This window comes from Leuresthes tenuis, unplaced genomic scaffold (assembly GCF_036924035.1).
Source record: "Leuresthes tenuis unplaced genomic scaffold, fLeuTen1.0.hap1 SCAF_18, whole genome shotgun sequence".
NCBI classification, from domain to species: Eukaryota; Metazoa; Chordata; class Actinopteri; order Atheriniformes; family Atherinopsidae; genus Leuresthes; species Leuresthes tenuis.
This window is the reverse complement of record NW_027325372.1, coordinates 15,488,229-15,513,455: the sequence shown is the minus strand read 5'-3', so window position 1 is coordinate 15,513,455 and position 25,227 is coordinate 15,488,229. Positions and strand designations below refer to the sequence as shown.

Sequence of the window (25,227 nt, the reverse complement as noted above, 5' to 3'; positions counted from 1 at the left end):
CATGAGAAAGCATCCCTTCTAAACACATTTTACAGGTTAGTGACATCAGATGTGTTTACAGTTCTCAGTGAATCAAGTAGGCAAAAATAACATTTTGATAGTATTCACATTTTTCCCATGAACTGGAGAGGTTTTAATTTAAAAGAATTTAAACATGAACTTGAACAGTTTGCATCTTTTTTCACAGGTTTAATTAAACTCTCCAAATCAACACATGTCAAATCACAGAGTGGAATCAGAAGAACTCAAATGCTGCGAATTGCACAGACAAAAGCGTATTTAAATGAACAGTCTTTGTCATTCCATTTCTTATCTGTGCCCCAGTTGGTGTGGACACATTCTTCTGACCCTCCAGCATTGTTTGGCTCTCCTCTATTCCAAAACCTAAAGTTGACTTTAGAGCCATCAGACCACAACCATGCGCCATTCCTCTGAGCATCAGTGAGTCCGATCCAGTTGACTCCCTCAGCAAGATCAAAGTTTCTGATCAGGAATTTGACAAAATTCTCTTCCTCCTGACTGTGGATAGATACCAGGTTGGCTCCCTGTGATACACAGTACAGCTCTGCATCAATCCAGGTCATCTTAGTGGCGATGTACTTGTAACAGCGTCCGTTGAAGCTGTACCAGAACTGTGGGCAGTTTCTACGTTGTAGGGCCAATTCTCCCTGAGCTGAAGCGGATACAGCACCCAGAGCCAGACAAAGCAAGACGAGGAACAGCTTCATGTTGACGTTTTACGTATCTCTGTATGAAGATGTCTTGATGTATTGCTGGAATTAATTTGCACTGGTGGTTGTTCCCAGCAGTCCTGTAGAGACAGATGACAGGCTGATTCTTTTATATCCTTCAGAGAGGGTGTCTGCAGTGTCATGTCTTATCATTGGCCAAATCCTGTTGTATGCAACACCTCAATATCTGAACATGAGCCAACAAACACCGCTGTGCCACTTTCAGTCAACTCTGGCATCAGCCTTTTTTTCAGCACAGCAACACAGGCATGCAATTACACATCAACAACAATTCAGTAGTGCAAAGCTTTGTATACATATGTGCAATTTAAACAGCATTGCCGTAAGATAATACGTATATAAAATATGTATTCATATTGGGTATTCTTCTAAACAATCTATGTTCCTATCTTGTACTTGTCCACTCTGCTCATACTACGCAATGTATGTCCTTGAATGGTCCAAGACTTTAAGATAGCATAACTGGACTAAATAACTGGGTCAGATGAAGCTTCTCTATCTTGTCAGATAGGTCTGTTACATTAGATACCAGCCTAAAACCAACCTCACACACACACGTTGTTTATCACATCCCTAAAAACATGACGTGGACAGTGGTTGGCCAGAGATTGGTGAATTATAGCGAGTGAATAGACTGGTAGAACCCTCAGTGATCCAGCACACATAGTAAAAAGCTCTGTGTAGAAGCTTTTTGATCAGGTCCTCCCTCTGGTATTCACCCACTCTGACTAATGTATGTAAAGATAACCAAACAATTTAGAATTGTGAAGAATTAAGAACTGACCGACTGTTCTGGCATCCTTAGCTGTGTCATAAATGCGCTCACCCTAAGATTATCTCATCTAAAGCCTGTTTCCTTCTTCTCTCATTCAGCCCTGAGAGTGAGGGCCGTCAAAACAATACGTTTATCTACAGATTCTGAGTGCTAGTTGATCATTGGCCTGTACTTTAAGAGCACCAGAGTTACACATAGTTATTTAGCAGATGAGTTTACAATGATAATAGAAGTTATTTTTTCTATTACAGCAACTATTATTAATTAATTCATTTATTTTAAAATGTATTTGATTGGAAGAAATACCAAAGTACATAGATAATCTGAAAACAGCTTTTTCAATGCAGGTATCGCAACGAAGAGATAAAAAGCAATAAAATGTTCAAAATAAATCCAAGTAAGAACACAAAGTTTAACACTAGACAGTAGTACAAGTTTGTTGTTGAATTAAGATTCAACAGCTCTCTTAAAGAGTTAAAGTTCAGATGTTTTCAGATAAATGAGCAGAGCATTTAAAGTCTTTGCTCCTTCCATTGAACAACTGTCTGAACAAAAGATGTTTCACAAAGTGAGACTTTATGATTTCCACCTGAAGGAGATCTGAGACCAGACATTCAGTCCATGTGACATATGTGAAAATATCAGCAATTAACAGCAAGGCCAGATGTCCTCCCTCTCTCTCTCTCTCTTTCTGCATTCATTTCCTATTGAGCAACTTGCCGATAAAGGCAACAACAACAACAATCCTTTAAAAAACTAAAAATGAAAAAAATAACATCAACCATGGTTCAAAAAGGACTATGATGAAACTAAAAAGAGTACAGCTAAGAAAACTTGGGTCTTGCCATTTATGTGGATGTTACATTTGTACATACCATCAATCTAGATTTTGTTACTGACCAGATAAACCATACTCCCTGATAGGAGTTTGTTATGTGCTGAAAAACAAGTCTGATCCATCATGTGTCCACCTCAAAACTTACAGGACTTAAAGGAACTTCTTCTGACAGTTTGACGTCAGATGCCACAGCATACCTACAAATATCTGGTAAAGTCCCTGTTTCGACAGGTCAGGACTGTTATAGCAGAAGAAGGGAACCCTACTCAATATTAGGTGGGGGGTCAATATTATGGCTGATCGGTGTAAATGAAATAAGAGGTGCAGTATCATCATCTGAAAAGTCTTTTGCCATAAACTTTGAGGTTTTTTTTATTCAAAAAAAGAAAAGAAAACATTTTAAGCTTATTGACTCAATTAAACTCCACCAATGTGCTCTTTCCAAAGCCTTTTATTCTTTAGAGTTTTGGATCAGCAAATGACATAAATCAATACTGATTTTTAAAATGACACAGATCTTGATGACATTATTAACGATGTGATGTATCTGCTGTCTCGTATTCAGAACAAAGAAGAGGAGAATGGGAGGCCTCAATATTTTCTTCTCAAATAACTTTATTCTCGACATCATCTTCCTTCCATTACTTTACTTGTCTTTCAGTTTAAGAACAGTTCCTGTTTAATAACTTGTTTTTTTTTGTTTCCATCATCGTAGCAACATGTAAGCATATAACGATAAAATTATGATATTGCACAGTTACATGAGAAAGCATCCCATCTAAACACATTTTACAGGTTGGTGACATCAGATGTGTTTACAGTTCTCAGTGAATCAAGTAGGAAAAAATAACATTTTGAGATTATTCACATTTTTCCCATGAACTGGAGAGGTTTTAATTTAAAAGAATTTGAACATAAACCTGAACAGTTTGCATCTTTGTTTCACAGGTTTAATTAAACTCTCCAAATCAACACATGTCAAATCACAGAGTGGAATCAGAAGAACTCAAATGCTGCGAATTGCACAGACAAAAGAGTATTTAAATGAACAGTCTTTGTCATTCCATTTCTTATCTGTGCCCCAGTTGGTGTGGACACATTCTTCTGACCCTCCAGCATTGTTTGGCTCTCCTCTATTCCAAAACCTAAAGTTGACTTTAGAGCCATCAGCCCACAACCATGCGCCATTCCTCTGAGCATCAGTGAGTCCGATCCAGTTGACTCCCTCAGCAAGATCAAAGTTTCTGATCAGGAATTTGACAAAATTCTCTTCCTCCTGACTGTGGATAGATACCAGGTTGGCTCCCTGTGATACACAGTACAGCTCTGCATCAATCCAGGTCATCTTAGTGGCGATGTACTTGTAACAGCGTCCGTTGAAGCTGTACCAGAACTGTGGGCAGTTTCTACGTTGTAGGGCCAATTCTCCCTGAGCTGAAGCGGATACAGCACCCAGAGCCAGACAAAGCAAGACGAGGAACAGCTTCATGTTGACGTTTTACGTATCTCTGTATGAAGATGTCTTGATGTATTGCTGGAATTAATTTGCACTGGTGGTTGTTCCCAGCAGTCCTGTAGAGACAGATGACAGGCTGATTCTTTTATATCCTTCAGAGAGGGTGTCTGCAGTGTCATGTCTTATCATTGGCCAAATCCTGTTGTATGCAACACCTCAATATCTGAACATGAGCCAACAAACACCGCTGTGCCACTTTCAGTCAACTCTGGCATCAGCCTTTTTTTCAGCACAGCAACACAGGCATGCAATTACACATCAACAACAATCCAGTAGTGCAAAGCTTTGTATACATATGTGCAATTTAAACAGCATTGCCGTAATATAATACGTATATAAAATATGTATTCATATTCTGTATTCTTCTAAACAATCTATGTTCCTATCTTGTACTTATCCACTCTGCTCATACTACGCAATGTATGTCCTTGAATGGTCCAAGACTTTAAGATAGCATAACTGGACTAAATAACTGGGTCAGATGAAGCTTCTCTATCTTGTCAGATAGGTCTCTTACATTAGATACCAGCCTAAAACCAACCTCACACACACACGTTGTTTATCACATCCCTAAAAACATGACGTGGACAGTGGTTGGCCAGAGATTGGTGAATTATAGCGAGTGAATAGACTGGGAGAACCCTCAGTGATCCAGCACACATAGTAAAAAGCTCTGTGTAGAAGCTTTTTGATCAGGTCCTCCCTCTGGTATTCACCCACTCTGACTAATGTATGTAAAGATAACCAAAACGATTTAGAATTGTGAAGAATTAAAAACTGACCGACTGTTCTGGCATCCTTAGCTTTGTCATAAATGCGCTCACCCTAAGATTATCTCATCTAAAGCCTGTTTCCTTCTTCTCTCATTCAGCCCTGAGAGTGAGGGCCGTCAAAACAATACGTTTATCTACAGATTCTGAGTGCTAGTTGATCATTGGCCTGTACTTTAAGAGCACCAGAGTTACACATAGTTATTTAGCAGATGAGTTTACAATGATAATAGAAGTTATTTTTTCTATTACAGCAACTATTATTAATTAATTCATTTATTTTAAAATGTATTTGATTGGAAGAAATACCAAAGTACATGGATAATCTGAAAACAGCTTTTTCAATGCAGGTATCGCAACGAAGAGATAAAAAGCAATAAAATGTTCAAAATAAATCCAGGTAAGAACACAATGTTTAACACTAGACAGTAGTACAACTTTGTTGTTGAATTAGGATTCAACAGCTCTCTTAAAGAGTTAAAGTTCAGAAGTTTTCAGATAAACGAGCAGAGCATCTAAAGTCTTTGCTCCTTCCATTGAACAACCGTCTGAACAAAAGATGTTTCACAAAGTGAGACTTTATGATTTCCACCTGAAGGAGATCTGAGACCAGACATTCAGTCCATGTGACATATGTGAAAATATCAGCAATTAACAGCAAGGCCAGATGTCCTCCCTCTCTCTCTCTCTCTCTCTCTTTGTGCATTAATTTCCTATTAAGCAACTTGCCAATAAAGGCAACAACAAAAACAATCCTTTAAAAAACTAAAAATGAAAAAAATAATATCAACCATGGTTCAAAAAGGACTATGATGAAACTAAAAAGAAACAAGCAGTGTCAGAAGTGTTTTTGCCAGAGCTCAGGCGTAGAGGCATTGCCTTCCAGTTGTAAGATCAGTAGTTTATCCCCTCCATTTGTTTAAGTGGCCTGAACCACAGATAGCCCCTGATATACTCATCATTAAGAGATTGTATAAAAAAAAGTGCTGCATGTAGGAAGTAAATAAAACCTTCCGTCATAACATAATGACAACTGAGAAGACATTGATTATCATGTCACATTAACACCTGGCTGTGGGTAGGATATATTTTGCCAAAAGTGAAGACTTCATGCAGGTGTTGATAGACTGGGTGCCCATGCTGACCTGTGTCCTCAAGCATAAGCTCCCACACTGGACAAGTGAGCATCAGCGTTATATCAGTGGAGCAATGAAAGAAGGCGCCCAGGTCTGATGAACTGCATCTTCTATCGCATGACTTTGATAGCCAGGTCCAGGTTACAGCAAGGAAAACTTGGGTCTTGCCATTTATGTGGATGTTACATTTGTACATACCATCAATCTAGATTTTGTTGCTGACCAGATAAACCATACTCCCTGATAGTAGTTTGTTATGTGCTGAAAAACAAGTCTGATCCATCATGTGTCGACCTTAAAACTTACAGGACTAAAAGGAACTTCTTCTGACAGTTTGACCTCAGATGCCACAGCATACCTACAAATATCTGGTAATGTCCATGTTTCGACAGGTCAGGACTGTTATAGCAGAAGAAGGGAACCCTACTCAATATTAGGTGGGGGGTCAATATTATGGCTGATTGGTGTAAATGAAATAAGAGGTGCAGTATCATCATCTGAAAAGTCTTTTGCCATAAACTTTGAGGTTTTTTTTATTCAAAAAAAGAAAAGAAAACATTTTGAGCTTATTGACTCAATTAAACTCCACCAATGTGCTCTTTCCAAAGTCTTTTATTCTTTAGAGTTTTAGATCAGCAACAGACATAAATCAATACTGATTTATAAAATGACACAGATCTTGATGACATTATTAGCGATGTGATGTATCTGCTGTCTCGAATTAAGAAGAAAGAAGAGGAGAATGGGAGGCCTCCATATTTTCTTCTCAAATAACTTTATTCTCAACATCATCTTCCTTCCATTATTTTACTTGTCTTTCAGTTTAAGAACAGTTCCTGTTTAATAACTTGTTTTTTTTTGTTTCCATCATAGTAGCAACATGTAAGCAGATAACGATAAAATGATGTTATTGCACAGTTACATGAGAAAGCATCCCTTCTAAACACATTTTACAGGTTAGTGACATCAGAGGTGTTTACAGTTCTCAGTGAATCAAGTAGGAATAAATAACATTTTGATAGTATTCACATTTTTCCCTTGAACTGGAGAGGTTTTAATTTAAAAGAATTTAAACATGAACTTGAACAGTTTGCATCTTTTTTTCACAGGTTTAATTAAACTCTCCAAATCAACACATGTCAAATCACAGAGTGGAATCAGAAGAACTCAAATGCTGCGAATTGCACAGACAAAAGAGTATTTAAATGAACAGTCTTTGTCATTCCATTTCTTATCTGTGCCCCAGTTGGTGTGGACACATTCTTCTGACCCTCCAGCATTGTTTGGCTCTCCTCTATTCCAAAACCTAAAGTTGACTTTAGAGCCATCAGACCACAACCATGCGCCATTCCTCTGAGCATCAGTGAGTCCGATCCAGTTGACTCCCTCAGCAAGATCAAAGTTTCTGATCAGGAATTTAACAAAATTCTCTTCCTCCTGACTGTGGATAGATACCAGGTTGGCTCCCTCTGATACACAGTACAGCTCTGCATCAATCCAGGTCATCTTAGTGGCGATGTACTTGTAACAGCGTCCGTTGAAGCTGTACCAGAACTGTGGGCAGTTTCTACGTTGTAGGGCCAATTCTCCCTGAGCTGAAGCGGATACAGCACCCAGAGCCAGACAAAGCAAGACGAGGAACAGCTTCATGTTGACGTTTTACGTATCTCTGTATGAAGATGTCTTGATGTATTGCTGGAATTAGTTTGCACTGGTGGTTGTTCCCAGCAGTCCTGTAGAGACAGATGACAGGCTGATTCTTTTATATCCTTCAGAGAGGGTGTCTGCAGTGTCATGTCTTATCATTGGCCAAATCCTGTTGTATGCAACACCTCAATATCTGAACATGAGCCAACAAACACCGCTGTGCCACTTTCAGTCAACTCTGGCATCAGCCTTTTTTTCAGCACAGCAACACAGGCATGCAATTACACATCAACAACAATCCAGTAGTGCAAAGCTTTGTATACATATGTGCAATTTAAACAGCATTGCCGTAAGATAATACGTATATAAAATATGTATTCATATTCTGTATTCTTCTAAACAATCTATGTTCCTATCTTGTACTTATCCACTCTGCTCATACTACGCAATGTATGTCCTTGAATGGTCCAAGACTTTAAGATAGCATAACTGGACTAAATAACTGGGTCAGATGAAGCTTCTCTATCTTGTCAGATAGGTCTGTTACATTAGATACCAGCCTAAAACCAACCTCACACACACACGTTGTTTATCACATCCCTAAAAACATGACATGGACAGTGGTTAAGAAGCAACAGCTCTCTTAAAGAGTTAAAGTTCAGATGTTTTCAGATAAATGAGCAGAGCATTTAAAGTCTTTGCTCCTTCCATTGAACAACTGTCTGAACAAAAGATGTTTTACAAAGTGAGACTTTATGATTTCCACCTGAAGGAGATCTGAGACCAGACATTCAGTCCATGTGACATATGTGAAAATATCAGCAATTAACAGCAAGGCCAGATGTCCTCTCTCTCTCTCTCTCTCTCTCTCTCTCTCTCTCTCTCTCTCTCTCTCTCTCTCTCTTCTGCATTCATTTCCTTTTAAGCAACTTGCCAATAAAGGCAACAACAAAAACAATCCTTTAAAAAACTAAAAATGAAAAAAATAATATCAACCATGGTTCAAAAAGGACTATGATGAAACTAAAAAGAAACAAGCAGTGTCAGAAGTGTTTTTGCCGGAGGTCAGGCGTAGAGGCATTGCCTTCCAGTTGTAAGATCAGTAGTTCATCCCCTCCATTTGTTTAAGTGGCCTGAACCACAGATAGCCCCTGATATACTCATCATTAAGAGATTGTATAAAAAAAAGTGCTGCATGTAGGAAGTAAATAAAACCTTCCGTCATAACATATGGACAACGGAGAAGACATTGATTATCATGTCACATTAACACCTGGCTGTGGGTAGGATATATTTTGCCAAAAGTGAAGACTTCATGCAGGTGTTGATAGACTGGGTGCCCATGCTGACCTGTGTCCTCAAGCATAAGCTCCCACACTGGACAAGTGAGCATCAGCGTTATATCAGTGGAGCAATGAAAGAAGGCGCCCAGGTCTGATGAACTAGATCTTCTATCACATGACTTTGATAGCCAGGTCCAGGTTACAGCAAGGAAAACTTGGGTATTGCCATTTATGTGGATGTTACATTTGTACATACCATTAACCTAGATTTTGTTGCTGACCAGATAAACCATACTCCCTGATAGTAGTTTGTTATGTGCTGAAAAACAAGTCTGATCCATCATGTGTCGACCTTAAAACTTACAGGACTAAAAGAACTTCTTCTGACAGTTTGACCTCAGATGCCACAGCATACCTACAAATATCTGGTAAAGTCCATGTTTCGACAGGTCAGGACTGTTATAGTAGAAGAAGGGAACCCTACTCAATATTAGGTGGGGGGTCAATATTATGGCTGATCGGTGTAAATGAAATAAGAGGTGCAGTATGATCATCTGAAAAGTCTTTTGCCATAAACTTTGAGGTTTTTTTTATTCAAAAAAAGAAAAGAAAACATTTTAAGCTTATTGACTCAATTAAACTCCACCAATGTGCTCTTTCCAAAGCCTTTTATTCTTTAGAGTTTTGGATCAGCAACAGACATAAATCAATACTGATTTATAAAATGACACAGATCTTGATGACATTATTAGCGATGTGATGTATCTGCTGTCTCGAATTAAGAAGAAAGAAGAGGAGAATGGGAGGCCTCAATATTTTCTTCTCAAATAACTTTATTCTCGACATCATCTTCCTTCCATTACTTCACTTGTCTTTCAGTTTAAGAACAGTTCCATTTAAATAACTTGTTTTTTTGTTTGTTTTCATCATCGTAGCAACATGTAAGCAGATAACGATAAAATTATGATATTGCACAGTTACATGAGAAAGCATCCCTTCTAAACACATTTTACAGGTTAGTGACATCAGATGTGTTTACAGTTCTCAGTGAATCAAGTAGGAAAAAATAACATTTTGAGATCATTCACATTTTTCCCATGAACTGGAGAGGTTTTAATTTAAAAGAATTTGAACATGAACTTGAACAGTTTGCATCTTTGTTTCACAGGTTTAATTAAACTCTCCAAATCAACACATGTTAAATCACAGAGTGGAATCAGAAGAACTCAAATGCTGCGAATTGCACAGACAAAAGAGTATTTAAACGAACAGTCTTTGTCATTCCATTTCTTATCTGTGCCCCAGTTGGTGTGGACACATTCTTCTGACCCTCCAGCATTGTTTGGCTCTCCTCTATTCCAAAACCTAAAGTTGACTTTAGAGCCATCAGACCACAACCATGCGCCATTCCTCTGAGCATCAGTGAGTCCGATCCAGTTGACTCCCTCAGCAAGATCAAAGTTTCTGATCAGGAATTTGACAAAATTCTCTTCCTCCTGACTGTGGATAGATACCAGGTTGGCTCCCTGTGATACACAGTACAGCTCTGCATCAATCCAGGTCATCTTAGTGGCGATGTACTTGTAACAGCGTCCGTTGAAGCTGTACCAGAACTGTGGGCAGTTTCTACGTTGTAGGGCCAATTCTCCCTGAGCTGAAGCGGATACAGCACCCAGAGCCAGACAAAGCAAGACGAGGAACAGCTTCATGTTGACGTTTTACGTATCTCTGTTTGAAGATGTCTTGATGTATTGCTGGAATTAATTTGCACTGGTGGTTGTTCCCAGCAGTTCTGTAGAGACAGATGACAGGCTGATTCTTTTATATCCTTCAGAGAGGGTGTCTGCAGTGTCATGTCTTATCATTGTCCAAATCCTGTTGTATGCAACACCTCAATATCTGAACATGAGCCAACAAACACCGCTGTGCCACTTTCAGTCAACTCTGGCATCAGCCTTTTTTTCAGCACAGCAACACAGGCATGCAATTACACATCAACAACAATCCAGTAGTGCAAAGCTTTGTATACATATGTGCAATTTAAACAGCATTGCCGTAAGATATTACGTATATAAAATATGTATTCATATTCTGTATTCTTCTAAACAATCTATGTTCCTATCTTGTACTTGTCCACTCTGCTCATACTACGCAATGTATGTCCTTGAATGGTCCAAGACTTTAAGATAGCATAACTGGACTAAATAACTGGGTCAGATGAAGCTTCTCTATCTTGTCAGATAGGTCTGTTACATTAGATACCAGCCTAAAACCAACCTCACACACACACGTTGTTTATCACATCCCTGAAAACATGACGTGGACAGTGGTTGGCCAGAGATTGGTGAATCATAGCGAGTGAATAGACTGGGAGAACCCTCAGTGATCCAGCACACATAGTAAAAAGCTCTGTGTAGAAGCTTTTTGATCAGGTCCTCCCTCTGGTATTCACCCACTCTGACTAATGTATGTAAAGATAACCAAAACGATTTAGAATTGTGAAGAATTAAGAACTGACCGACTGTTCTGGCATCCTTAGCTTTGTCATAAATGCGCTCACCCTAAGATTATCTCATCTAAAGCCTGTTTCCTTCTTCTCTCATTCAGCCCTGAGAGTGAGGGCCGTCAAAACAATACGTTTATCTACAGATTCTGAGTGATAGTTAATCAGTGGCCTGTACTTTAAGAGCACCAGAGTTACACATAGTTATTTAGCAGATGAGTTTACAATGATAATAGAAGTTATTTTTTCTATTACAGCAACTATTATTAATTAATTCATTTATTTTAAAATGTATTTGATTGGAAGAAATACCAAAGTACATGGATAATCTGAAAATAGCTTTTTCAATGCAGGTATCGCAACGAAGAGATAAAAAGCAATAAAATGTTCAAAATAAATCCAGGTAAGAACACAATGTTTAACATTAGACAGTAGTACAACTTTGTTGTTGAATTAAGATTCAACAGCTCTCTTAAAGAGTTAATGTTCAGAAGTTTTCAGATAAATGAGCAGAGCATCTAAAGTCTTTGCTCCTTCCATTGAACAACTGTCTGAACAAAAGATGTTTTACAAAGTGAGACTTTACGATTTCCACCTGAAGGAGATCTGAGACCAGACATTCAGTCCATGTGACATATGTGAAAATATCAGCAATTAACAGCAAGGCCAGATGTCCTCCCTCTCTCTCTCTCTCTCTCTCTCTTTCTGCATTAATTTCCTATTGAGCAACTTGCCAACAAAGGCAACAACAAAAACAATCCTTTAAAAAACTAAAAATGAAAAAAATAACATCAACCATGGTTCAAAAAGGACTATGATGAAACTAAAAAGAAACAAGCAGTGTCAGAAGTGTTTTTGCCAGAGCTCAGGCGTAGAGGCATTGCCTTCCAGTTGTAAGATCAGTAGTTCATCCCCTCCATTTGTTTAAGTTGCCTGAACCACAGATAGCCCCTGATATACTCATCATTAAGAGATTGTATAAAAAAAAGTGCTGCATGTAGGAAGTAAATAAAACCTTCCGTCATAACATAATGACAACTGAGAAGACATGGATTATCATGTCACATTAACACCTGGCTGTGGGTAGGATATATTTTGCCAAAAGTGAAGACTTCATGCAGGTGTTGATAGACTGGGTGCCCATGCTGACCTGTGTCCTCAAGCATAAGCTCCCACACTGGACAAGTGAGCATCAGCGTTATATCAGTGGAGCAATGAAAGAAGGCGCCCAGGTCTGATGAACTAGATCTTCTATCACATGACTTTGATAGCCAGGTCCAGGTTACAGCAAGGAAAACTTGGGTATTGCCATTTATGTGGATGTTACATTTGTACATACCATCAATCTAGATTTTGTTGCTGACCAGATAAACCATACTCCCTGATAGTAGTTTGTTATGTGCTGAAAAACAAGTCTGATCCATCATGTGTCGACCTTAAAACTTACAGGACTAAAAGGAACATCTTCTGACAGTTTGACGTCAGATGCCACAGCATACCTACAAATATCTGGTAAAGTCCATGTTTCGACAGGTCAGGACTGTTATAGCAGAAGAAGGGAACCCTACTCAATATTAGGTGGGGGGTCAATATTATGGCTGATTGGTGTAAATGAAATAAGAGGTGCAGTATGATCATCTGAAAAGTCTTTTGCCATAAACTTTGAGGTTTTTTTTATTCAAAAAAAGAAAAGAAAACATTTTGAGCTTATTGACTCAATTAAACTCCACCAATGTGCTCTTTCCAAAGCCTTTTATTCTTTAGAGTTTTAGATCAGCAACAGACATAAATCAATACTGATTTATAAAATGACACAGATCTTGATGACATTATTAGCGATTTGATGTATCTGCTGTCTCGTATTCAGAACAAAGAAGAGGAGAATGGGAGGCCTCAATATTTTCTTCTCAAATAACTTTATTCTCGACATCATCTTCCTTCCATTACTTCACTTGTCTTTCAGTTTAAGAACAGTTCCTGTTTAATAACTTGTTTTTTTGTTTGTTTTCATCATCGTAGCAACATGTAAGCAGATAACGATAAAATTATGTTATTGCACAGTTACATGAGAAAGCATCCCTTCTAAACACATTTTACAGGTTAGTGACATCAGATGTGTTTACAGTTCTCAGTGAATCAAGTAGGAAAAAATAACATTTTGAGATCATTCACATTTTTCCCATGAACTGGAGAGGTTTTAATTTAAAAGAATTTGAACATAAACTTGAACAGTTTGCATCTTTGTTTCAAAGGTTTAATTAAACTCTTCAAATCAACACATGTCAAATCACAGAGTGGAATCAGAAGAACTCAAATGCTGCGAATTGCACAGACAAAAGAGTATTTAAATGAACAGTCTTTGTCATTCCATTTCTTATCTGTGCCCCAGTTGGTGTGGACACATTCTTCTGACCCTCCAGCATTGTTTGGCTCTCCTCTATTCCAAAACCTAAAGTCGACTTTAGAGCCATCAGACCACAACCATGCGCCATTCTTCTGAGCATCAGTGAGTCCGATCCAGTTGACTCCCTCAGCAAGATCAAAGTTTCTGATCAGGAATTTGACAAAATTCTCTTCCTCCTGACTGTGGATAGATACCAGGTTGGCTCCCTGTGATACACAGTACAGCTCTGCATCAATCCAGGTCATCTTAGTGGCGATGTACTTGTAACAGCGTCCGTTGAAGCTGTACCAGAACTGTGGGCAGTTTCTACGTTGTAGGGCCAATTCTCCCTGAGCTGAAGCGAATACAGCACCCAGAGCCAGACAAAGCAAGACGAGGAACAGCTTCATGTTGACGTTTTACGTATCTCTGTTTGAAGATGTCTTGATGTATTGCTGGAATTAATTTGCACTGGTGGTTGTTCCCAGCAGTTCTGTAGAGACAGATGACAGGCTGACTCTTTTATATCCTTCAGAGAGGGTGTCTGCAGTGTCATGTCTTATCATTGGCCAAATCCTGTTGTATGCAACACCTCAATATCTGAACATGAGCCAACAAACACCGCTGTGCCACTTTCAGTCAACTCTGGCATCAGCCTTTTTTTCAGCACAGCAACACAGGCATGCAATTACACATCAACAACAATCTAGTAGTGCAAAGCTTTGTATACATATGTGCAATTTAAACAGCATTGCCGTAATATAATACGTATATAAAATATGTATTCATATTCTGTATTCTTCTAAACAATCTATGTTCCTATCTTGTACTTGTCCACTCTGCTCATACTACGCAATGTATGTCCTTGAATGGTCCAAGACTTTAAGATAGCATAACTGGACTAAATAACTGGGTCAGATGAAGCTTCTCTATCTTGTCAGATAGGTCTCTTACATTAGATACCAGCCTAAAACCAACCTCACACACACACGTTGTTTATCACATCCCTAAAAACATGACGTGGACAGTGGTTGGCCAGAGATTGGTGAATTATAGCGAGTGAATAGACTGGGAGAACCCTCAGTGACCCAGCACACAGAGTAAAAAGCTCTGTGTAGAAGCTTTTTGATCAGGTCCTCCCTCTGGTATTCACCCACTCTGACTAATGTATGTAAAGATAACCAAAACGATTTAGAATTGTGAAGAATTAAGAACTGACCGACTGTTCTGGCATCCTTAGCTTTGTCATAAATGCGCTCACCCTAAGATTATCTCATCTAAAGCCTGTTTCCTTCTTCTCTCATTCAGCCCTGAGAGTGAGGGCCGTCAAAACAATACGTTTATCTACAGATTCTGAGTGTTAGTTGATCATTGGCCTGTACTTTAAGAGCACCAGAGTTACACATAGTTATTTAGCAGATGAGTTTACAATGATAATAGAAGTTATTTTTTCTATTACAGCAACTATTATTAATTAATTCATTTATTTTAAAATGTATTTGATTGGAAGAAATACCAAAGTACATAGATAATCTGAAAACAGCTTTTTCAATGCAGGTATCGCAACGAAGAGATAAAAAGCAATAAAATGTTCAAAATAAATCCAAGTAAGAACACAAAGTTTAACACTAGACAGTAGTACAAGTTTGTTGTTGAATTAAGATTCAACAGCTCTCTTAAAGAGTTAAAGTTCAGATGTTTTCAGATAAATGAGCAGAGCATTTAAAGTCTTTGCTCCTTCCATTGAACAACCGTCTGAACAAAGTGAGACTTTATGATTTCCACCTGAAGGAGATCTGAGACCAGACATTCAGTCCATGTGACATATGTGAAAATATCAGCAATTAACAGCAAGAACAGATGTCCTCCCTCTCTCTCTCTCTCTTTCTGCATTCATTTCCTATTGAGCAACTTGCCGATAAAGGCAACAACAACAACAATCCTTTAAAAAACTAAAAATGAAAAAAATAACATCAACCATGGTTCAAAAAGGACTATGATGAAACTAAAAAGAGTACAGCTAAGAAAACTTGGGTCTTGCCATTTATGTGGATGTTACATTTGTACATACCATCAATCTAGATTTTGTTACTGACCAGATAAACCATACTCCCTGATAGGAGTTTGTTATGTGCTGAAAAACAAGTCTGATCCATCATGTGTCCACCTCAAAACTTACAGGACTTAAAGGAACTTCTTCTGACAGTTTGACGTCAGATGCCACAGCATACCTACAAATATCTGGTAAAGTCCCTGTTTCGACAGGTCAGGACTGTTATAGCAGAAGAAGGGAACCCTACTCAATATTAGGTGGGGGGTCAATATTATGGCTGATCGGTGTAAATGAAATAAGAGGTGCAGTATCATCATCTGAAAAGTCTTTTGCCATAAACTTTGAGGTTTTTTTTATTCAAAAAAAGAAAAGAAAACATTTTAAGCTTATTGACTCAATTAAACTCCACCAATGTGCTCTTTCCAAAGCCTTTTATTCTTTAGAGTTTTGGATCAGCAAATGACATAAATCAATACTGATTTTTAAAATGACACAGATCTTGATGACATTATTAACGATGTGATGTATCTGCTGTCTCTTATTCAGAACAAAGAAGAGGAGAATGGGAGACCTCAATATTTTCTTCTCAAATAACTTTATTCTCGACATCATCTTCCTTCCATTACTTTACTTGTCTTTCAGTTTAAGAACAGTTCCTGTTTAATAACTTGTTTTTTTTTGTTTCCATCATCGTAGCAACATGTAAGCATATAACGATAAAATTATGATATTGCACAGTTACATGAGAAAGCATCCCATCTAAACACATTTTACAGGTTGGTGACATCAGATGTGTTTACAGTTCTCAGTGAATCAAGTAGGAAAAAATAACATTTTGAGATTATTCACATTTTTCCCATGAACTGGAGAGGTTTTAATTTAAAAGAATTTGAACATAAACCTGAACAGTTTGCATCTTTGTTTCACAGGTTTAATTAAACTCTCCAAATCAACACATGTTAAATCACAGAGTGGAATCAGAAGAACTCAAATGCTGCGAATTGCACAGACAAAAGCGTATTTAAATGAACAGTCTTTGTCATTCCATTTCTTATCTGTGCCCCAGTTGGTGTGGACACATTCTTCTGACCCTCCAGCATTGTTTGGCTCTCCTCTATTCCAAAACCTAAAGTTGACTTTAGAGCCATCAGCCCACAACCATGCGCCATTCCTCTGAGCATCAGTGAGTCCGATCCAGTTGACTCCCTCAGCAAGATCAAAGTTTCTGATCAGGAATTTGACAAAATTCTCTTCCTCCTGACTGTGGATAGATACCAGGTTGGCTCCCTGTGATACACAGTACAGCTCTGCATCAATCCAGGTCATCTTAGTGGCGATGTACTTGTAACAGCGTCCGTTGAAGCTGTACCAGAACTGTGGGCAGTTTCTACGTTGTAGGGCCAATTCTCCCTGAGCTGAAGCGGATACAGCACCCAGAGCCAGACAAAGCAAGACGAGGAACAGCTTCATGTTGACGTTTTACGTATCTCTGTATGAAGATGTCTTGATGTATTGCTGGAATTAATTTGCACTGGTGGTTGTTCCCAGCAGTCCTGTAGAGACAGATGACAGGCTGATTCTTTTATATCCTTCAGAGAGGGTGTCTGCAGTGTCATGTCTTATCATTGGCCAAATCCTGTTGTATGCAACACCTCAATATCTGAACATGAGCCAACAAACACCGCTGTGCCACGTTCAGTCAACTCTGGCATCAGCCTTTTTTTCAGCACAGCAACACAGGCATGCAATTACACATCAACAACAATCCAGTAGTGCAAAGCTTTGTATACATATGTGCAATTTAAACAGCATTGCCGTAAGATAATACGTATATAAAATATGTATTCATATTCTGTATTCTTCTAAACAATCTATGTTCCTATCTTGTACTTGTCCACTCTGCTCATACTACGCAATGTATGTCCTTGAAAGGTCCAAGACTTTAAGATAGCATAACTGGACTAAATAACTGGGTCAGATGAAGCTTCTCTATCTTGTCAGATAGGTCTCTTACATTAGATACCAGCCTAAAACCAACCTCACACACACACGTTGTTTATCACATCCCTAAAAACATGACGTGGACAGTGGTTGGCCAGAGATTGGTGAATTATAGCGAGTGAATAGACTGGGAGAACCCTCAGTGATCCAGCACACATAGTAAAAAGCTCTGTGTAGAAGCTTTTTGATCAGGTCCTCCCTCTGGTATTCACCCACTCTGACTAATGTATGTAAAGATAACCAAAACGATTTAGAATTGTGAAGAATTAAGAACTGACCGACTGTTCTGGCATCCTTAGCTTTGTCATAAATGCGCTCACCCTAAGATTATCTCATCTAAAGCCTGTTTCCTTCTTCTCTCATTCAGCCCTGAGAGTGAGGGCCGTCAAAACAATACGTTTATCTACAGATTCTGAGTGCTAGTTGATCATTGGCCTGTACTTTAAGAGCACCAGAGTTACACATAGTTATTTAGCAGATGAGTTTACAATGATAATAGAAGTTATTTTTTCTATTACAGCAACTATTATTAATTAATTCATTTATTTTAAAATGTATTTGATTGGAAGAAATACCAAAGTACATGGATAATCTGAAAACAGCTTTTTCAATGCAGGTATCGCAACGAAGAGATAAAAAGTAATAAAATGTTCAAAATAAATCCAGGTAAGAACACAATGTTTAACACTAGACAGTAGTACAACTTTGTTGTTGAATTAGGATTCAACAGCTCTCTTAAAGAGTTAAAGTTCAGAAGTTTTCAGATAAACGAGCAGAGCATCTAAAGTCTTTGCTCCTTCCATTGAACAACCGTCTGAACAAAAGATGTTTCACAAAGTGAGACTTTATGATTTCCACCTGAAGGAGATCTGAGACCAGACATTCAGTCCATGTGACATATGTGAAAATATCAGCAATTAACAGCAAGGCCAGATGTCCTCCCTCTCTCTCTCTCTCTCTCTCTTTGTGCATTAATTTCCTATTAAGCAACTTGCCAATAAAGGCAACAACAAAAACAATCCTTTAAAAAACTAAAAATGAAAAAAATAATATCAACCATGGTTCAAAAAGGACTATGATGAAACTAAAAAGAAACAAGCAGTGTCAGAAGTGTTTTTGCCAGAGCTCAGGCGTAGAGGCATTGCCTTCCAGTTGTAAGATCAGTAGTTTATCCCCTCCATTTGTTTAAGTGGCCTGAACCACAGATAGCCCCTGATATACTCATCATTAAGAGATTGTATAAAAAAAAGTGCTGCATGTAGGAAGTAAATAAAACCTTCCGTCATAACATAATGACAACTGAGAAGACATTGATTATCATGTCACATTAACACCTGGCTGTGGGTAGGATATATTTTGCCAAAAGTGAAGACTTCATGCAGGTGTTGATAGACTGGGTGCCCATGCTGACCTGTGTCCTCAAGCATAAGCTCCCACACTGGACAAGTGAGCATCAGCGTTATATCAGTGGAGCAATGAAAGAAGGCGCCCAGGTCTGATGAACTGCATCTTCTATCGCATGACTTTGATAGCCAGGTCCAGGTTACAGCAAGGAAAACTTGGGTCTTGCCATTTATGTGGATGTTACATTTGTACATACCATCAACATAGATTTTGTTGCTGACCAGATAAACCATACTCCCTGATAGTAGTTTGTTATGTGCTGAAAAACAAGTCTGATCCATCATGTGTCGACCTTAAAACTTACAGGACTTAAAGGAACTTCTTCTGACAGTTTGACCTCAGATGCCACAGCATACCTACAAATATCTGGTAAAGTCCATGTTTCGACAGGTCAGGACTGTTATAGCAGAAGAAGGGAACCCTACTCAATATTAGGTGGGGGGTCAATATTATGGCTGATTGGTGTAAATGAAATAAGAGGTGCAGTATCATCATCTGAAAAGTCTTTTGCCATAAACTTTGAGGTTTTTTTTATTCAAAAAAAGAAAAGAAAACATTTTGAGCTTATTGACTCAATTAAACTCCACCAATGTGCTCTTTCCAAAGCCTTTTATTCTTTAGAGTTTTAGATCAGCAACAGACATAAATCAATACTGATTTATAAAATGACACAGATCTTGATGACATTATTAGCGATGTGATGTATCTGCTGTCTCGTATTCAGAACAAAGAAGAGGAGAATGGGAGGCCTCTATATTTTCTTCTCAAATAACTTTATTCTCGACATCATCTTCCTTCCATTACTTTACTTGTCTTTCAGTTTAAGAACAGTTCCATTTAAATAACTTGTTTTTTTGTTTGTTTTCATCATAGTAGCAACATGTAAGCAGATAACGATAAAATGATGTTATTGCACAGTTACATGAGAAAGCATCCCATCTAAACACATTTTACAGGTTAGTGACATCAGAGGTGTTTACAGTTCTCAGTGAATCAAGTAGGAAAAAATAACATTTTGAGATCATTCACATTTTTCCCATGAACTGGAGAGGTTTTAATTTAAAAGAATTTGAACATAAACTTGAACAGTTTGCATCTTTGTTTCACAGGTTTAATTAAACTCTTCAAATCAACAAATGTCAAATCACAGAGTGGAATCAGAAGAACTCAAATGCTGCGAATTGCACAGACAAAAGAGTATTTAAATGAACAGTCTTTGTCATTCCATTTCTTATCTGTGCCCCAGTTGGTGTGGACACATTCTTCTGACCCTCCAGCATTGTTTGGCTCTCCTCTATTCCAAAACCTAAAGTTGAATTTAGAGCCATCAGACCACAACCATGCGCCATTCCTCTGAGCATCAGTGAGTCCGATCCAGTTGACTCCCTCAGCAAGATCAAAGTTTCTGATCAGGAATTTGACAAAATTCTCTTCCTCCTGACTGTGGATAGATACCAGGTTGGCTCCCTGTGATACACAGTACAGCTCTGCATCAATCCAGGTCATCTTAGTGGCGATGTACTTGTAGCAGCGTCCGTTGAAGCTGTACCAGAACTGTGGGCAGTTTCTACGTTGTAGGGCCAATTCTCCCTGAGCTGAAGCGGATACAGCACCCAGAGCCAGACAAAGCAAGACGAGGAACAGCTTCATGTTGACGTTTTACGTATCTCTGTATGAAGATGTCTTGATGTATTGCTGGAATTAGTTTGCACTGGTGGTTGTTCCCAGCAGTTCTGTAGAGACAGATGACAGGCTGATTCTTTTATATCCTTCAGAGAGGGTGTCTGCAGTGTCATGTCTTATCATTGGCCAAATCCTGTTGTATGCAACACCTCAATATCTGAACATGAGCCAACAAACACCGCTGTGCCACTTTCAGTCAACTCTGGCATCAGCCTTTTTTTCAGAACAGCAACACAGGCATGCAATTACACATCAACAACAATCCAGTAGTGCAAAGCTTTGTATACATATGTGCAATTTAAACAGCATTGCCGTAAGATAATACGTATATAAAATATGTATTCATATTCTGTATTCTTCTAAACAATCTATGTTCCTATCTTGTACTTATCCACTCTGCTCATACTACGCAATGTATGTCCTTGAATGGTCCAAGACTTTAAGATAGCATAACTGGACTAAATAACTGGGTCAGATGAAGCTTCTCTATCTTGTCAGATAGGTCTGTTACATTAGATACCAGCCTAAAACCAACCTCACACACACACGTTGTTTATCACATCCCTAAAAACATGACATGGACAGTGGTTAAGAAGCAACAGCTCTCTTAAAGAGTTAAAGTTCAGATGTTTTCAGATAAATGAGCAGAGCATTTAAAGTCTTTGCTCCTTCCATTGAACAACTGTCTGAACAAAAGATGTTTTACAAAGTGAGACTTTATGATTTCCACCTGAAGGAGATCTGAGACCAGACATTCAGTCCATGTGACATATGTGAAAATATCAGCAATTAACAGCAAGGCCAGATGTCCTCCCTCTCTCTCTCTCTCTCTCTCTCTCTCTCTCTCTCTCTCTCTCTCTCTCTCTCTCTCTCTCTCTCTCTCTCTCTCTCTCTCTCTCTTTCTGCATTCATTTCCTTTTAAGCAACTTGCCAATAAAGGCAACAACAAAAACAATCCTTTAAAAAACTAAAAATGAAAAAAATAATATCAACCATGGTTCAAAAAGGACTATGATGAAACTAAAAAGAAACAAGCAGTGTCAGAAGTGTTTTTGCCGGAGGTCAGGCGTAGAGGCATTGCCTTCCAGTTGTAAGATCAGTAGTTCATCCCCTCCATTTGTTTAAGTGGCCTGAACCACAGATAGCCCCTGATATACTCATCATTAAGAGATTGTATAAAAAAAAGTGCTGCATGTAGGAAGTAAATAAAACCTTCCGTCATAACATAATGACAACTGAGAAGACATTGATTATCATGTCACATTAACACCTGGCTGTGGGTAGGATATATTTTGCCAAAAGTGAAGACTTCATGCAGGTGTTGATAGACTGGGTGCCCATGCTGACCTGTGTCCTCAAGCATAAGCTCCCACACTGGACAAGTGAGCATCAGCGTTATATCAGTGGAGCAATGAAAGAAGGCGCCCAGGTCTGATGAACTAGATCTTCTATCACATGACTTTGATAGCCAGGTCCAGGTTACAGCAAGGAAAACTTGGGTATTGCCATTTATGTGGATGTTACATTTGTACATACCATTAACCTAGATTTTGTTGCTGACCAGATAAACCATACTCCCTGATAGTAGTTTGTTATGTGCTGAAAAACAAGTCTGATCCATCATGTGTCGACCTTAAAACTTACAGGACTTAAAGGAACTTCTTCTGACAGTTTGACCTCAGATGCCACAGCATACCTACAAATATCTGGTAAAGTCCATGTTTCGACAGGTCAGGACTGTTATAGTAGAAGAAGGGAACCCTACTCAATATTAGGTGGGGGGTCAATATTATGGCTGATCGGTGTAAATGAAATAAGAGGTGCAGTATCATCATCTGAAAAGTCTTTTGCCATAAACTTTGAGGTTTTTTTTAATCAAAAAAAGAAAAGAAAACATTTTAAGCTTATTGACTCAATTAAACTCCACCAATGTGCTCTTTCCAAAGCCTTTTATTCTTTAGAGTTTTGGATCAGCAACAGACATAAATCAATACTGATTTATAAAATGACACAGATCTTGATGACATTATTAGCGATGTGATGTATCTGCTGTCTCGAATTAAGAAGAAAGAAGAGGAGAATGGGAGGCCTCAATATTTTCTTCTCAAATAACTTTATTCTCGACATCATCTTCCTTCCATTACTTCACTTGTCTTTCAGTTTAAGAACAGTTCCATTTAAATAACTTGTTTTTTTGTTTGTTTTCATCATCGTAGCAACATGTAAGCAGATAATGATAAAATGATGTTATTGCACAGTTACATGAGAAAGCATCCCTTCTAAACACATTTTACAGGTTAGTGACATCAGATGTGTTTACAGTTCTCAGTGAATCAAGTAGGAAAAAATAACATTTTGAGATCATTCACATTTTTCCCATGAACTGGAGAGGTTTTAATTTAAAAGAATTTGAACATAAACTTGAACAGTTTGCATCTTTATTTCACAGGTTTAATTAAACTCTTCAAATCAACAAATGTCTAATCACAGAGTGGAATCAGAAGAACTCAAATGCTGCGAATTGCACAGACAAAAGAGTATTTAAATGAACAGTCTTTGTCATTCCATTTCTTATCTGTGCCCCAGTTGGTGTGGACACATTCTTCTGACCCTCCAGCATTGTTTGGCTCTCCTCTATTCCAAAACCTAAAGTTGAATTTAGAGCCATCAGACCACAACCATGCGCCATTCCTCTGAGCATCAGTGAGTCCGATCCAGTTGACTCCCTCAGCAAGATCAAAGTTTCTGATCAGGAATTTAACAAAATTCTCTTCCTCCTGACTGTGGATAGATACCAGGTTGGCTCCCTGTGATACACAGTACAGCTCTGCATCAATCCAGGTCATCTTAGTGGCGATGTACTTGTAACAGCGTCCGTTGAAGCTGTACCAGAACTGTGGGCAGTTTCTACGTTGTAGGGCCAATTCTCCCTGAGCTGAAGCGGATACAGCACCCAGAGCCAGACAAAGCAAGACGAGGAACAGCTTCATGTTGACGTTTTACGTATCTCTGTTTGAAGATGTCTTGATGTATTGCTGGAATTAGTTTGCACTGGTGGTTGTTCCCAGCAGTCCTGTAGAGACAGATGACAGGCTGACTCTTTTATATCCTTCAGAGAGGGTGTCTGCAGTGTCATGTCTTATCATTGGCCAAATCCTGTTGTATGCAACACCTCAATATCTGAACATGAGCCAACAAACACCGCTGTGCCACTTTCAGTCAACTCTGACATCAGCCTTTTTTTCAGCACAGCAACACAGGCATGCAATTACACATCAACAACAATCCAGTAGTGCAAAGCTTTGTATACATATGTGCAATTTAAACAGCATTGACGTAATATAATATGTATATAAAATATGTATTCATATTTTGTATTCTTCTAAACAATCTATGTTCCTATCTTGTACTTGTCCACTCTGCTCATACTACGCAATGTATGTCCTTGAAAGGTCCAAGACTTTAAGATAGCATAACTGGACTAAATAACTGGGTCAGATGAAGCTTCTCTATCTTGTCAGATAGGTCTCTTACATTAGATACCAGCCTAAAACCAACCTCACACACACACGTTGTTTATCACATCCCTAAAAACATGACGTGGACAGTGGTTGGCCAGAGATTGGTGAATTATAGCGAGTGAATAGACTGGGAGAACCCTCAGTGATCCAGCACACAGAGTAAAAAGCTCTGTGTAGAAGCTTTTTGATCAGGTCCTCCCTCTGGTATTCACCCACTCTGACTAATGTATGTAAAGATAACCAAAACGATTTAGAATTGTGAAGAATTAAGAACTGACCGACTGTTCTGGCATCCTTAGCTGTGTCATAAATGCGCTCACCCTAAGATTATCTCATCTAAAGCCTGTTTCCTTCTTCTCTCATTCAGCCCTGAGAGTGAGGGCCGTCAAAACAATACGTTTATCTACAGATTCTGAGTGCTAGTTGATCATTGGCCTGTACTTTAAGAGCACCAGAGTTACACATAGTTATTTAGCAGATGAGTTTACAATGATAATAGAAGTTATTTTTTCTATTACAGCAACTATTATTAATTAATTCATTTATTTTAAAATGTATTTGATTGGAAGAAATACCAAAGTACATAGATAATCTGAAAATAGCTTTTTCAATGCAGGTATCGCAACGAAGAGATAAAAAGCAATAAAATGTTCAAAATAAATCCAGGTAAGAACACAATGTTTAACACTAGACAGTAGTACAACTTTGTTGTTGAATTAACATTCAACAGCTCTCTTTAAGAGTTAAAGTTCAGAAGTTTTCAGATAAACGAGCAGAGCATCTAAAGTCTTTGCTCCTTCCATTGAACAACTGTCTGAACAAAAGATGTTTTACAAAGTGAGACTTTATGATTTCCACCTGAAGGAGATCTGAGACCAGACATTCAGTCCATGTGACATATGTGAAAATATCAGCAATTAACAGTAAGGCCAGATGTCCTCCCTCTCTCTCTCTCTCTCTCT

At 38.4% G+C, this 25,227-nt stretch overlaps 7 protein-coding genes across 7 annotated transcripts; all 7 read right to left on the bottom strand.

The window, feature by feature from the left end:
* Positions 1 to 245: 245 nt before the first annotated feature.
* LOC140275339 (lactose-binding lectin l-2-like) lies at positions 246 to 728 on the bottom strand. Its single transcript, XM_072370783.1, has one exon. The coding sequence runs from the start codon at positions 726 to 728 to the stop codon at positions 246 to 248; it is 483 nt and encodes a 160-aa protein (XP_072226884.1).
* A 2,643-nt stretch (positions 729 to 3,371) lies between these two features.
* Positions 3,372 to 3,854, bottom strand: LOC140274739 (ladderlectin-like). Its single transcript, XM_072370104.1, has 2 exons — positions 3,475 to 3,854; positions 3,372 to 3,378 (listed from the first exon to the last, which is right to left on the bottom strand). The coding sequence occupies exons 1-2, from the start codon at positions 3,852 to 3,854 to the stop codon at positions 3,372 to 3,374; spliced, it is 387 nt and encodes a 128-aa protein (XP_072226205.1).
* A 3,100-nt stretch (positions 3,855 to 6,954) lies between these two features.
* On the bottom strand, positions 6,955 to 7,437 carry LOC140274737 (ladderlectin-like). The gene is made up of 2 exons (XM_072370103.1): positions 7,058 to 7,437; positions 6,955 to 6,961 (listed from the first exon to the last, which is right to left on the bottom strand). The coding sequence occupies exons 1-2, from the start codon at positions 7,435 to 7,437 to the stop codon at positions 6,955 to 6,957; spliced, it is 387 nt and encodes a 128-aa protein (XP_072226204.1).
* A 2,506-nt stretch (positions 7,438 to 9,943) lies between these two features.
* Positions 9,944 to 10,426, bottom strand: LOC140274736 (lactose-binding lectin l-2-like). Its single transcript, XM_072370102.1, has one exon. The coding sequence runs from the start codon at positions 10,424 to 10,426 to the stop codon at positions 9,944 to 9,946; it is 483 nt and encodes a 160-aa protein (XP_072226203.1).
* Positions 10,427 to 13,530: 3,104 nt separating this feature from the next.
* Positions 13,531 to 17,126, bottom strand: LOC140274735 (lactose-binding lectin l-2-like). Its single transcript, XM_072370101.1, has 2 exons — positions 16,747 to 17,126; positions 13,531 to 14,023 (listed from the first exon to the last, which is right to left on the bottom strand). Exons 1-2 carry the CDS (start codon positions 17,124 to 17,126, stop codon positions 13,531 to 13,533), a joined length of 873 nt encoding a protein of 290 aa, XP_072226202.1.
* Positions 17,127 to 20,228: 3,102 nt separating this feature from the next.
* Positions 20,229 to 20,711, bottom strand: LOC140274734 (ladderlectin-like). Its single transcript, XM_072370100.1, has 2 exons — positions 20,332 to 20,711; positions 20,229 to 20,235 (listed from the first exon to the last, which is right to left on the bottom strand). The coding sequence occupies exons 1-2, from the start codon at positions 20,709 to 20,711 to the stop codon at positions 20,229 to 20,231; spliced, it is 387 nt and encodes a 128-aa protein (XP_072226201.1).
* Positions 20,712 to 23,251: 2,540 nt separating this feature from the next.
* LOC140274733 (ladderlectin-like) lies at positions 23,252 to 23,734 on the bottom strand. The gene is made up of 2 exons (XM_072370099.1): positions 23,355 to 23,734; positions 23,252 to 23,258 (listed from the first exon to the last, which is right to left on the bottom strand). Exons 1-2 carry the CDS (start codon positions 23,732 to 23,734, stop codon positions 23,252 to 23,254), a joined length of 387 nt encoding a protein of 128 aa, XP_072226200.1.
* Between the last annotated feature and the right edge of the window lie 1,493 nt (positions 23,735 to 25,227).

What these genes read in the sequence shown, in the direction of transcription:
- LOC140275339 (XM_072370783.1), bottom strand. Translation starts at nt 728, where the DNA reads ATGAAGCTGTTCCTCGTCTTGCTTTGTCTGGCTCTGGGTGCTGTATCC.
- LOC140274739 (XM_072370104.1), bottom strand. Translation starts at nt 3,854, where the DNA reads ATGAAGCTGTTCCTCGTCTTGCTTTGTCTGGCTCTGGGTGCTGTATCC.
- LOC140274737 (XM_072370103.1), bottom strand. Translation starts at nt 7,437, where the DNA reads ATGAAGCTGTTCCTCGTCTTGCTTTGTCTGGCTCTGGGTGCTGTATCC.
- LOC140274736 (XM_072370102.1), bottom strand. Translation starts at nt 10,426, where the DNA reads ATGAAGCTGTTCCTCGTCTTGCTTTGTCTGGCTCTGGGTGCTGTATCC.
- LOC140274735 (XM_072370101.1), bottom strand. Translation starts at nt 17,126, where the DNA reads ATGAAGCTGTTCCTCGTCTTGCTTTGTCTGGCTCTGGGTGCTGTATCC. An exon ending in GAGCCAAACAATGCTGGAGG is followed by an intron (nt 14,024 to 16,746) that starts GTCAGAAGAATG and finishes CAGAGATACGTA; the next exon opens with AAACGTCAACATGAAGCTGT.
- LOC140274734 (XM_072370100.1), bottom strand. Translation starts at nt 20,711, where the DNA reads ATGAAGCTGTTCCTCGTCTTGCTTTGTCTGGCTCTGGGTGCTGTATCC.
- LOC140274733 (XM_072370099.1), bottom strand. Translation starts at nt 23,734, where the DNA reads ATGAAGCTGTTCCTCGTCTTGCTTTGTCTGGCTCTGGGTGCTGTATCC.